The sequence below is a fragment of the Carlito syrichta genome, unplaced genomic scaffold (assembly GCF_000164805.1).
Source record: "Carlito syrichta isolate Samal-C Ts95f unplaced genomic scaffold, Tarsius_syrichta-2.0.1 Scaffold169692, whole genome shotgun sequence".
NCBI lineage: Eukaryota > Metazoa > Chordata > Mammalia > Primates > Tarsiidae > Carlito > Carlito syrichta.
This window is the reverse complement of record NW_007113788.1, coordinates 151,127-164,472: the sequence shown is the minus strand read 5'-3', so window position 1 is coordinate 164,472 and position 13,346 is coordinate 151,127. Positions and strand designations below refer to the sequence as shown.

The window sequence follows — 13,346 nt, the reverse complement described above, 5'->3', positions numbered from 1 at the left end:
AATAAATCACGCTCTTAGATTTGGTATAAAATGTGTTCAAGCTTATTTTCAGGCCAAGTTAAATTACTTCAGAGCATCCAAAAAAGGCATGGGGAGGTGCTGCCAGCCCAGCTGGATCCCCTCGTGAGGGGTCACCAGGCTGCCTCCTCCCCTGCAGGAGTGTCAGTGCTACCCTAGGCACAGACTCTGGGTTTGGGGTCCTTCAGGAACCTTGCTGACCACTGGGCTCCACTGCCACCTTGGTGAACTCCACAAGCTTGACTGTCAAGGCTGCCCATCCCCCAGCGCCTCTCTTGGGGCCTGTCCCCAGGACAGGGAGGGGCTAAGGCCTCTGAGGGGGTGCCCTTTTGTTCCACTTACCCCTTCAAACCTGGCCACAGCAGATGTTGACAGTAACGCAGAGAATGTAACATATTCTAAACATCACTCACATCAAAGCTAAGTTCAAGGAGGTTACATCAAATCTAAGTCCAAGGACCAGACTAACTGGGCCTGCCAACCGCCTCCACAGGAGTGCACTGGTGACACAGTGGAACAGACTTGGGAGGTGGCTCTTCCTCCCAGCTGACTTTTGTCCCCAACTCCTTGAACACCCTTCAGCCCAGGATCAAGGGTCAAGAGCACACCTGACACCCCTGGACAGGTCCAGTCCATCAGGTACTGGCTGGAAAAACCCTGTAGGGAATTCAGCAGCCATCCATCCACCCCGCTCACCACGCTACACCCTGGACTCTTTCCTGTCCTGCACTCTGACATCTGAAGTCTCCACATGATGTTGAGGCCTTCTTCCAAGAGATCGGCTTGGGTCTGTTCCCTTCTCCCTTCCTTGCTGCCACGAAGCTGCTCAATGTGTGAGGCTGAGTCACCTTGGTTCCTTCCACAAACACTCAGGTCAGCGACTGCTTGCAGGCACAGAGGGGACTGCAAAAGGCACAGCAGTTAACAAAACCCGCAGACACTCACCCTCTCAGAGCCGGGTGTTAGTCCCACCAGCTTTCTGTACCCTCACCCCCTCCTCCATCAGTGCCTTCCTATCCGGACCCTCCACCGGCTGCTGAGATGCAGCCTCAGCACCGTACCGTGCACATCCTTCAGGTCCCCAAACTGCTAAATCAGCCCGGGCCTCCCTTCCCTTCGTCCAACGAACCTCGGCGCCTTTGCACCTGCTGCTCCCTCTACTGGCTGTGCCCTTCCACTAGGGTCTCAGTTGCAGTGTCTCCTCGGAAATGCCTCCCCTTTTGCCCCTTATCTTCTAGCCTGCCTCAAGCTCCTCGTTCTTTCTGGCCGCACTGCCCGCCTACCGCGCCCACCCGGCAGAGATTTGCCAGCGCAGAGGCCGCGTCTACGCAGTCACCCGCACCCCTCCCGTGGATTTTGACCGCACCCCGCACTGGCCCATCTCTCTGAGCTGTCTGCGCCCAGCGGACCACCACAGTCAGCTGCATGAGGCCGAAATACCAGGTGCGCCCCAGCTACAACCACCCTGCCGCCCTAGGCTCGGCCGGGCCAGAAGCCCAGCGTTGGACCCGCGGTGGGCCCAGTGCGCATGCGCATGGAGCCCCGCCGCACTGACGGGCGAGCTGCTCACTCGGCGCAGACCCTGCAGCCCCAGCTGGCTGCCAGTGCGCCCGCTCCAGCAATCGCGGAACTGGACCCAGGAAGTCCCAGAGACTTCTCCATGCGGGAAACGCCGTAAGCGCCCACGCGGCTTTCCACAAAAGGTCTTGGCTCTTTAACACGCCCCCGCTCGCGCCCATTGGTTGAGGGGTTTGGCGTCGTGCCCATTGGCTGAGGGGTTTGCCGTCATCACTGCACGCCGGATGACGGCGTCTTCCCGCTCCTTAGTGCTGACGACAGAGCGGCGCGGTCCTGAGACTGAGGAAAGCGGGAGGAGGTGGCGGCGGCGGGAAGATGTAAGTTGGGGCGGAATCCGACCGCATCCGAGCTTCGGGAACTACTCGCTAGACCTGGCGAGGCGCATCGTGAAGCCTACCCGCTCCTCAGGCCCGCGGTGCTGCGGCGGCCCGGCTACGCGAGGCGGGCTCCAAAGAAAAAGAGTGTGGCCTAGGGCGGGCGGAACGGGAGATGTCTAGGCCGTGGCCCGGAAGTGGTCGAGGCCTCAGCGGACGGAAGGGCGCCCCCACTTCGTTCGCTCGGTGGCGGCCCAGCCAGGCTCGTGGGACTCAGAGCAGCAGGGTGAGCGGCCTCCGCCCTTGGGGCCTCCCGCTGACTGGGAGACCCCGGCCCTCAACGCCAGGCCCTGCCCTGGAAGCCCTTGCGGCTTGGCGCCGGGACTGGGGAGTCGTGAGTGACCCGGACCCGGAGCGGCGAGGTCGGCGTGTCGGGCCCATGCCGGCGGGCGCGGAGTTTCTTTGTGGGATGCCCTGGAAGGCAGGCTGATCCTCCCTCCGGGGTCATTAATTCAAACATTCACTCCTCGAACGTTTACCGGGCTCCTGTGTGCCGTTCTCGGCGCTGGACCTCGGGGATACGGCCCAGTGTGGACCGAGCTCAATTTCACGGGTTATCCCAGAAGGGTGGATGCGGGAAGATTGAGGTGATGGAGGAGAGACGCGGAGTAGGCGGTTTCTATCTTTGTTAGGTATTTCCTGCCTGAAGTGTACTTTTAAGCTGGGAATCTCTGAAGATTTGTGCTGAAATGCCATTTCCTCGAGATTTAACTAATTGTTTTCTCCTCTCTTTGGCTGTTGCACACGCACCTTTCCGGAGGATGCGGGAGGTAACCAAGGTCCTAAACTAGTACCTGAACTTGTGAACAGAGAACCTCAGCCTATGGTTTCTAGCTCTCGACCACACTCAGCAAAGCGTTCACTTATTCTGTGGTTCTTAATTGCTAGAGTGCTTAACCGGTGGTGCTTGACTTCTCAAAGTACATTCGGGCAGATCTTTAAGACTTGGGGGGGGGGCTGGAAACTGCGTGTGTGACCCCCCCACTCTAGTTCTGCGCTGCCAGTTGAGCATATGAAATACAGCTAACTAAAACTCTGATGTTAAAATGCATACAAATTTAGAGAATTTACTGTGAATAAAAGTAAACCTTTATTAGTAAGTTTTTATATTGATTGTATGTTGGAAAGATAATATTTGGATGTTTGTGTCAGATGTTAAAAATTAACTTCACCTGTTTTTGTGATTTGGCTCCAGGGGAATTTCAGGTTATTCTTGGAGCTCATGACCTATTTTTATTGGACATTGCTGCTCTAGGTGATCCCCCGGAGTGTGGGTCCAGGAATCCCTGTTAACATTCAGAAATTCTGTGTTAATTTGAAGACAGTATGGGGAAGGAATCTCCATATGTGGACAAACAACCCTTCTAATATTAGCTAACATTTATTGAGCCTTATGATTAATGGCCTTGATAATTAAAGGTTGGAACTGTAATTGTCACAGTATTGATGATGAGAAACCTCAGAAACAATAAGTGACCTGTCAAAAGATACACAGCAGACCCTCAACTCAAACCCAGGCATACTGACTCCAGACTCTTAACATCTGAATTATATTCACTGATTATCCAAGGACACTAATTTGATCAGGTACTGCCTGCTGGGTGTTTATAAAACATACCTTATGTTTTAAGGCAAAACATGTTGAAAAGATTTTACAGCCCTGAAAAAGAGCAGCGAGGGTGATAGTCTGCTCTCTTTCCCTCTCATTTGACTGTCCAAAACTGGGTGCTCTTTCTTAGGTCAGAACGTGCATTCAGCAGCAGGGCATACCACATTGGCAGGGATACCTCTGCACATGTAAACCCAGGACCCAGCTGCTGTGCTGTGCCCTCCTTATTTACAGGCTGTTAGAGAAGGAGAGGCCTGTCCTGAGATCTTTGCTTGCAACTCATGCACATTGTACAAAGCTCATTGGAAACACTGAGGGTGGCAATCTCTGGAAAACAGGGCATATAACTAACAGTCACTTCTTTTTGAGTAATTTGTTACCATTATCTGAGCAGATGCTGTATGCTAAATCATTACATGACATATAGTATTACCCAATTTCAGTGTCTCTCCCCCGCCCCAGCATCTTATTTCTGAAAAATTAAGAACACAGGAAGGTTGAAAGAATTGCAGTTAATACCCACATAACCACCATCTAGATTCTGTAAGTCACATTTCTGCTGTATTTGTTTTATCATGTTTCTGGCCGCCACCAATCTTTGTTGTGTCTCAAAGTAGATTACAGATTTGTGTGAACTTTCCCCTACACACTCAATATGTACATTATTAACTAAAGCACAGTATTTTCAATAACTACTTTTTAAATTATTATTTTAGTGTTCATGTGGTACATTTCATCTATTTGCACTTGGGTATTAAATGTTTTGATGCTGATACCGGTCATTTTTGAAATGATTTTTACTTCCATTTTCCAATGTATCCTAAAAGGAAACTACTGTAATAAAACAAGGTCTAATCCTATCTTGGGAGCCACACTCAAACTAGATTTTTCTCTGTTCTGCATGCAAGTGTGGTGCTGTATTATTTTGAAAGGATTATAGAGAGCTCATTGCCAAGCTTACAAGCCAAAGCTGATATTGGACAACCTATAAGATAATAGTGGTAGGTGCCACCACCTGATCCACCTTTTTTAAGAAAAAGACAAGCTGAGGTGACAATTCTACCTGTACCTCCTGTGAGGGTAGAGACTCCTCCATGAGGAAATGGTGACTGTCCCCTACTTGTTCCTGGCTGTGTGGGTGCTTGTTGCTTATTGTGTTCCCTTGCTGCTTTCTTGTGTACTCAGCTTTTTACTGCAAAGTAGATTTGTTGCCTTGCCAATTCGTTCACTCTTTAAATCCTTTTATCTTGTTATTAGGCTGCTCTTTGGCGTAAATTGCAATCGATTAGGGATCGTTTCTCAGAATCAAGTTAGAAGTGAGAGTTCAGATAAGTGAGGCCGCCATTGCTGCTTTGAACACCTCAGAAGGGGAGAATGGATTTATCAGGAGTGAAAAAGAAGAGCTTGCTAGGAGTCAAAGAAAATAATAAAAAGTCCAGCACTAGGTAATCCTTCTGTAAGATTTTTCTAGTGCTATTTTGGGGGTGCTCATTGCCAGGGACCCTCAGAAAGGGGAAGACAGAATGTTCTGCATTCTGCAGTGTTTCCTAATATCACTGCTCTGGCCCTTCTGGATCCCCTCTTTTGGGTTGTGCTATTTCAGGGTTTGGTCAAAGGAGCATGTAATCTCATATTCTTCCTCACCATCCAGGGCTCCGTCTCCTACCAAACGCAAAGACCGCTCTGATGAGAAGTCCAAGGATCGCTCTAAAGATAAAGGGGCCACCAAGGAGTCGAGTGAGAAGGATCGCGGCAGGGATAAAACTCGAAAGAGGCGCAGCGCTTCCAGTGGTAGCAGCAGCACCAGGTGGGGCAGGCTGGCCTGAACCCTAGAGAGGACCCACTGTAGCAGCCACCCCCTCCTTCCCGCAGGGCTCTGTTTTAGAGAAAACCCTTGGATTGTTAGTAGAGACCCTAATTTATGGCAGACAGGTTTGGGGTTTGCTCTTATTATATGTAGAAAATAGTGTTTGGGTTTTTGTCCTTTACAGATACAGGGAATATGACGTTTGGGAACTCAGAATTGTCATTGGATTGTCCTAGTCTAGAGCTTATTTTTTTGCAGGTGAAAGCCAGCCAGAGTCTGTCAGCAGCCACTTTCCCAAGCTAAGTTGGTGGTTCTGACTTGTGCTAGACCCATGTACCTCCCGGGGGGGAGACTTCTGTGTAGGCAGAATATAGCCTATCCTCTCTGTCCTGTCACCTGCAACAGTGTGACACCTAGGGCTCTGGCTTGGGAGCAGGGGGTGGCTTCCCCACTGGGGAATGTAGTGAATTTGAAGATACCAGGAGAGCAGTGTCCTTGGGGGGTACAGGGTACATGCCACGCTTGGAGGAGGCAGATGTGCTGTACAACTTGCCTCTTGTTGTGACCCCCCCCATCTTGCCCTCAGGTCTCGGTCCAGCTCAACTTCCAGTTCAGGCTCCAGCACCAGTACCGGCTCAAGCAGCGGCTCCAGCTCCTCCTCAGCTTCAAGCCGCTCAGGGAGTTCCAGCACCTCCCGCAGCTCCAGCTCCAGCAGCTCCTCCGGCTCTCCAAGTCCTTCTCGGCGCAGACATGACAACAGGCGGCGTTCCCGTTCCAAGTGAGTGCCCACACCTGGGAACTAAAGTTTGCAGGCTGGGAGCTGTAAATGTGCCGTGCCTGTTGTCCAAGTAAAACAAAAGAGTCTTTCTGTTTTTATAGGGTTTCTGAGACAGGGAAATAGTCACACAGACTGGGTGCAGTTACCCACGCCTATAATCCCAACACTTTGTGAGACCGAGGCAGGAAAATCACTTGAGACTAGCCTGGGAAATATAGCAAGACCTTGTCGCTATAAAAAAAATTAGCCAGGCATAGTGGTGCACACTGTAATCCCAACTGCACAGGAAGTTGAGGCAGAAGGATCTCCTGAGCCCAGGAGGTCAAGGCTGGGGTGAACTGTGATCACACCACAGCTCTCCAGCCTGGGTGACAGTGAGACCCTGTCTCAAAAAAAGCAGATAATATCCCACTAAAAAAAAAATCTAGTCCAGTACATTTTGACTTAATGGAAATTTGTTGTTTCTGGTGTTTTGTTTTTTTCAATCAGATCCAAGCCACCTAAAAGAGATGAAAAGGAGAGGAAAAGGCGGAGCCCTTCCCCTAAACCCACCAAAGTGCATATTGGGAGGCTGACCAGGAATGTAACCAAGGTGAGGATCATAGGTCCATAAGGTGGGCAAAGGAGTGTGGGCAAGTAGGCCTTTGCCAGCGATTGAACTTAGCCTTTTGGACGACGAGTGTGGTGGTATATGGTTTGAGTAACACACTGATCAATTCCTATTAATGGACTGTTATTATATATACATCTCAGAGATTTACACCAAATTAGCACTGGTTCTCAAGAGATGGTAGAATGTTTTTATTCTACCAAGGTTCTGGTCGTTCTGTGATGAATCCTCTTTGACTTGTAAACAAGAAACTGGTAGGCGAGTCTTAGAGTGGCCCTTCTTTCTCTCCAGGATCACATCATGGAAATATTTTCTACCTATGGGAAAATTAAAATGATTGACATGCCCGTAGAAAGGATGCATCCCCATCTATCCAAAGGCTATGCATATGTGGAGTTTGAGAATCCAGACGAGGCCGAGAAGGCGCTGAAGCACATGGATGGAGGTGGGTGACCTGCCAGCACACGTCTGACCTCTCATCTCTGTCCTCTCAGAGACTCACTACCCCTGGGGACCCTCAGGACTGACTTCCAAACCTGGCTGCATTTCAACCCTTTTAGGATTCCAGTTCCTACTCCATGGGTGTGTGTTTACCAAAAATATGTTTTGGGAACACTAGTCTTGGGGGAAATCAGAAAATATGCATATATTAGCATTTTAAGAAATTTTCAATCCCTTAAAAGCTTAAGGATCAAATGAAGGTTTCTTATAAGAATATATTTGACTTTTTATATGAGAGTCATTGTTTCTGAGAGTTAGACATTTGCCATCATTTAGGCATGTTTAGTATTTTCCTCAGTTGATTTAATGAATTTATAAAATCTACCTATTTCTGAAACATTTGTATCTTTTAACTGTTGATAACATTTATAGCTGTTTCTATGTGGCAGAATGGTTTTAAAAGCATGTGAACCCTCGTGAATGGTTTTGGACAAGATTTTCATTTTGTCCTCTTCTAGTCAGCATTTTAAAGAATTATGGAGTTGTCTCTGCTCAGCTCCCCACTGCTCCAGCCAAGGCAACTGGGGGTGAGAACAGGCAGCCATCTGCTCTCTGGGCTGCCAGGTCTGTGTGGCAAGGAGAGTCTGGATGTCCCAGAACCTCCACGTCCTCTGAGGCCCTGTTATAAACTTTATAATAGCTTTGCCTTTTATATATACATATAATTGCTTTTGAGCTCTGAAATGCATTGGGAGCTTAGCACAAAGCATGGCTGTGTCACTCACCTCGGCTCTCGGCCATGTGAACCACACCTTTACTTTAGAGTCTGCCAATCATCTGGTATTTGACAGTCTGAGTACTTGCTAATAAACTATAAAAACTCTGGAGACATGGGTACATTCAGAATGGGCATGATTATAAACATGCCAGCTTCTCAAGATTCTGGTAGGGTTTTTTTGTGTCCTCCATACTTGTTCTGCATATCATTGAATGGTGTAAGTCTGAACTGTCTTGAGGAGATTGGAAGGAGTTGACCATTATTGGCAGCTAGCCAGCAAATGGATTTGTGTTTGTTGTTGTATAGTCAGTGCCATGAAATCCCTTGTTTGGGCTACCTTAGCCTGAGTCTACTTAAGTTGAGCCTCTTAACTATGTTCTGGACACATGTCCACATGCCTGAGTAAGCCCCCTGCTACCTTTGAAGTTACCTTGAGGATAGGAGTTGAAAAAAAAGAAGGGCTCTTGTACCTTATAACTTTCTTCTGGGACACAGAAGGGGCAGAGCTTGAGCTGTTGATACTCTCAGCTGTGGGCTGACCTCTTGAGGTCAGGGTATATGCTCCCCTGGGGTTCCCAGGTCTATGCTGCCTCCCCTCCTTTCCCGTGCTGTTTCCTACACATGCCTGGCATGTAAGTACTGTCTATATGCAAAGTCCCATCTGAGGCCTCTTATTCAGACTCTTAACACAAAGTCCCCAACATCTGAAACTTCTTTCGTGCTTTTCCCACTGGAGCCTCACCTCTTGGTAGATGGACGCTTTGATTCATCACCATGTTCTGGTGATTTTACTTCAGCTTATCCCCTGAATTCTTCCATTTCCCTCTTGTTTCATTTGATGTCAATTCATGCCCATCATGGTGCCACAGAAGCTTACTGATAGGTCTCCTCCTTCTCTGGGCCCCAGCTTCCCATTCTTGAAAGGGAAGCTCAAATGCTGATGCTCCCTTCATGGGCCCGTGGGAAGAGCCCCTGTCTTGTTCACCTGTCATCACTCCCCACTCTGTTTCCTTCTATGGCCAGTGTTTTGGGTCTTCACTTGAGTGGCATTTCCTCTGGGAGTCTGTCTTAACATGGAGATTAGCATCCCCTCTTAGGTTACATGCCCTCTTGTGGTTTTTTCCTGGTAAAACTTAAGTTGTGATGTGGCCATTTCTGTAATTATTTTATGTTTATCCTTGTCCCTCCCAGACTTGTCATGTTTACTGTGGCATGCCCATAGATGTTTGTTAGGTATTTTATGACTTGGTCCTTTTTTTCAACAGGGCAAATCGATGGCCAGGAGATCACTGCCACAGCTGTGCTGGCCCCCTGGCCTAGACCACCTCCCAGGCGATTCAGCCCTCCCAGGAGAATGCTACCGCCACCTCCAATGTGGCGCAGGTCTCCCCCACGAATGAGGAGAAGGTAAGCAATCTGTAGTTGCACTATGGACTGAGCAAGCCACACAGCTCATGTGACTGCAATGACTCTGGGACCCTTAATTCAGCCCTGCCTGCCCTATCCCACTATGTAGGGTGAGGGGTTGCAGAGAGTAGGTGGCCCTTCAGAGCCTGCTGGGGAAAGCAAGAGGGCCGTGGCTGCAGCTAGTGACTGGCAGAAGAGGCCCTAGAGTTGGCCAGTATTGCTTTGTGGGTCCAAGCAGTGATGTGGTGTGGCCAGGTACGGGCCCACTCCCCTCCTGGCTAAGAAAATAGTAAGGGTTAGGGGAGGAAGGAGGAGGTTTAGTGTCAGAGTAGTGGAACAGGATGATCCCCTTGGCAGAGGCCTCAGTTGGATCTTCCTGCCAGTGGTGTTGAGGTGCACCTTCCAGTCCTCAGGGGAGAGGAGGAAAGCCTGGGCCTGTGCCTGTGGTTCCAAAACACTCCTTCCTAGGAGCCCCAGGCAGTCACATCCGAAGGGACCTGTCCTAACTTCTAGTGTTGGGAAGTAAACTATAGAGAGATAACTGTTCCAGGAAGAAAGCAGCTTGCCCTCCGCCCGAGATACCTGATGTGGTTTCTCCTCTTCCTGCAGGTCTCGCTCCCCCAGGCGCCGGTCTCCTGTGCGCCGGCGATCCCGCTCCCCTGGCCGTCGCCGCCACAGGAGCCGTTCCAGCTCCAACTCCTCCCGATAAGCAGGCCTTGAAGCTCGTGCCCCGTGACTGACAGCCCACCCAGCTCAGTTGTGTCACTTTTCTAGCCAAAGGAGGATCAGTAGGAAAGGAAATCCCTCACCTGGGCAGGCTTCAAGGCAGCTGTTGAATATCTCCTCTGCTGGCCAGGCTCTCGCTGTAGAAGTGCTATTGGTTGGGTTGTGCCTGTCCAGATGCCTTCCGGTGTTGTGGTTAAAAAGCTCACCTGTTTCCATTTTCTGAGAGTCAGTTCAGTGACAAAGCCACCAGGGACAAGCAAGGCTGTGGGGAGGGGTGCAGTCGGTCAGTCTGGCTGTACCTTGTTGTGCTATGCAGTACCCTTCAGAAAGGGAGCCAGGCTTGAAGGGAGCCAGGCTTCAGTGCAGCCACCGGTCCTGCTCAGCCTAGTCTTCTGCTCCCTTGCTTCAGTCTTCTGGTGACCTCGTGGGTCCAGCACCCCTGAAGAGCCTCTCACTTTATAGTAGTTGCTGTAAATGGTTCTGTTGACGCACACACCCACACCCCTCAGCTTCCTTACTCTGAAATTGTTGAGCGAGGCGAGAGCCATCTCTGCAGGGTCATCACAGGGCTCCCTGTTGCACCTGCCATCTGTGGTGAGCTTGCAGGTTACCTTGACAACGTGTACATTGCTTTTTGGGGGCTTTTCTTGTACAGTCAGTACTATAAAATTTGTTTTGTTTTGTAACTTTGTAGCATTTTAGATAATATTGTGTTTGTACTTTGTTGTGTAGAGTGAAAGAATTGTGTTGAATAAATGTAGGATTGGAATGCAGATTGAGTACTGGGTTCACTGCCTCTTTCCTGTTCTTGAGTCCCCAGAACAGTTTGTTACTCCTGATCCAGTGACACCTCCAGGCATTCGGCCAGAAGAACTTAGGGTTCGTGTGCCCTGAGTGTTAGGCTGCTCCTGTAGTGGGCAAATGAAAGAATGTTTTTAATCACTTTAGCTTCTCAGAAAATTCAAATTCCTCCTGGACCTGTTTCTGACCAGAAACATGAATTTTATTTGCTGCTACATACACACACGGTGCCCAAAAATGTATACACAATTTAAGCAATGTTATGTACTGCTTTTTGAAGTTGAATTGAATTATGGTAGCAATGCGTGATATGCCATTTGCTCAAAAGATGGCATTAATCAAATGAATGCTAACATCACCATGAGACAGGTAGGACAGTCAAAGAAAATGGCAGAAGCATGGTTGTCGTTTGAGGAAGGCAAGACCATTTCGAAGTGGTATTTGAAATTGGAGAGCATTATGGAAGCACGACTGGTGGCATGAGTATTCAACAGAACCTTCAGCACGCCTGACAACACACATGGTCCTGTGTGTGATGTGCACAAGGGGGAAGATCCGGGAGGACTTGCTAGTTTGCTGTAATCAGAAGCATCTGGATGCTGTTGGTAACCTTGTAATTGCAGAAGTCAAGAGTGACTTGTATTCATCATTTGTTCCTGGTATATATTGAGTATTACGGTGTTAATACAGTTTTTTCCTATCTTAAAGTGTGTTTACTTTTTTTGGCACCCTCTGTGTGTATATAAAATATATAAATTTATTGATGTATAACTTTCTTTTTTTGAGTTGGAGTCTCACTCCGTCGCCCAGGCTGGAGTGCAGTGGCACGTTCACAGCCACCCCAGAGTGTTGACCTGCTGTGCTCAGGCAGTCCTTCCATCTCAGTCTTCCAAGTAGCCAGAACTATAAACATGTGCTACCACACCCAGCTAATTTTTTTATTTTTATTTTTTAGAAAGCAGGATTTATTGAGGAGACTGAATGGCTCCCACAGCGGGAGGGGACCTGAAGGGGTTGCCCTAATTTTTTTATTTATTGTAGAAATGAGGTCTTACCAAGTTGTCCAGGCTGCTCCCAAACCTGTAGCCTCAGGCAATCTCACCTTGGCCTCCCAAAGTGCGGAAATTTCAGGCTTGAACCACCTCACCTGGCCAGTTTTTTTTTGTTTTTTGTTTTTTTGAAGAGACAGAGTCTCGCTATCACCCAGACTGGAGTGCAGTGGTGTGATAATTCACTGCAGCCTTCAACTTATGGGATCAAATGATCCTTCGGTCTCAGCCTTCTGAGTAGTTGAGACTACAGACGCTGGCTGCCACCACCACACCTGGCTGATTTTTATTTTGTTTTTAGAGACAGTCTGACCATACTGCCTGAGTTGCAGGGATTATAGGCACATGCCACCATGCTAGGCTTATTATATTAGGTAGTTATTTTTCTACCTCAGTGAGTTTTGGACCAGGGACAGTGGCTCATGCCTTTAATCTCAGCACTTGGGGAAGCAGGAGGGTTGCTTGAGCCCAGGAGTTCAAGATCAGACTGGACAACATAGCAAGACCTAATCTCTATAAAAATAAATGAGTTTTGGCCACAGGGAAGAATTGGAAATACTTAAACTGATAAAGAATAAAGTTGGAACTGCTTCATGCTGTGTTGAGCTGTTACTGTGTTCATGCTGTGTTGAGCTGTTACTGCCCCAGAGGGTCCAAACAAGGCACCACACTAGACAGTACGAAGACCTGCCTACCCTCCCCGCCTCATTGCCCTGCCTGGTCAGGTAATAACCTTGTTCTTATCCTTTGGGGGTATTTCTCTATGCAGATAGAAACAGTGTTTAAGAAGTGCCACTGCAGTCCTGCAGCAGTGAGGGTGCCATGGAAGGTGCTGTCCAGTTTTTGTGTACGTGCCTTCTGTGGACAAGATGAGTGGTCTGTTATCAAACACCTAAATGACAGAAGGCAGGACTCCCCTCACGGCCCCCTCTTGTGTGGTGTTTAGTGCTCTTGTCTGATGGCTTTCCCTGCTCAGATGCTCCCACAGCGGAGTCCAGCCAGGAGCTTACCAAGGCCCCTCCTTATCACTTAAGCTTTCAGTTCATGTAAGCACCACCTGCCTTCGTGGTTTTTGATCCTTGGTCGGTGGACAGAACTGGCTGGGCCGAGTGCTCGGCGGTGGGTGGGGACAGTAGAGGGGAATACGTGCCCTGCTGGCCACCGCGTTATGACTGCTTTTGCAAAGGGGCCGCACCCTGAGCGTTTCCCGCAGCGAGCATTGCCTGGAGGGGCCTACCCCAGGCCTCCCTGCCGGGCGACCCTAACCCCAGGGCCCACTGCCCTGCCGCGGGAGCGCCAGGCCGGGCCTCAGCGGCGCCCAGCGCCCACTGCGCCCGTCGAGCCCAGTGGGCGGGGCTGCTTTAGCCGGG

The 13,346-nt window shown here is 49.3% G+C and overlaps 1 protein-coding gene across 6 annotated transcripts; it reads left to right on the top strand.

The window, feature by feature from the left end:
- The first annotated feature begins 1,801 nt into the window (after window positions 1-1,801).
- RNPS1 (RNA binding protein with serine rich domain 1) lies at window positions 1,802-10,905 on the top strand. Of its 6 annotated transcripts, none has more exons than XM_008051321.2 (8): window positions 1,802-1,913; window positions 4,837-5,024; window positions 5,231-5,386; window positions 5,973-6,164; window positions 6,654-6,756; window positions 7,066-7,219; window positions 9,259-9,400; window positions 10,010-10,402. In XM_008051321.2, exons 2-8 carry the CDS (start codon window positions 4,954-4,956, stop codon window positions 10,107-10,109), a joined length of 918 nt encoding a protein of 305 aa, XP_008049512.1. In that variant the 5' UTR covers window positions 1,802-1,913; window positions 4,837-4,953; the 3' UTR covers window positions 10,110-10,402. The 6 variants fall into 6 exon arrangements, with proteins under 6 accessions (XP_008049512.1, XP_021564929.1, XP_021564930.1 ...); XM_021709252.1 differs by lacking the exon at window positions 1,802-1,913 and adding an exon at window positions 2,082-2,304; XM_021709254.1 differs by lacking the exon at window positions 4,837-5,024.
- The last annotated feature ends 2,441 nt before the right edge of the window (window positions 10,906-13,346 follow it).

What these genes read in the sequence shown, in the direction of transcription:
- RNPS1 (XM_021709251.1), top strand. Translation starts at nt 5,103, where the DNA reads ATGTTCTGCATTCTGCAGTGTTTCCTAATATCACTGCTCTGGCCCTTC. An exon ending in AGTGGTAGCAGCAGCACCAG is followed by an intron (nt 5,387 to 5,972) that starts GTGGGGCAGGCT and finishes TCTTGCCCTCAG; the next exon opens with GTCTCGGTCCAGCTCAACTT. An exon ending in CCCCCACGAATGAGGAGAAG is followed by an intron (nt 9,401 to 10,009) that starts GTAAGCAATCTG and finishes CTCTTCCTGCAG; the next exon opens with GTCTCGCTCCCCCAGGCGCC.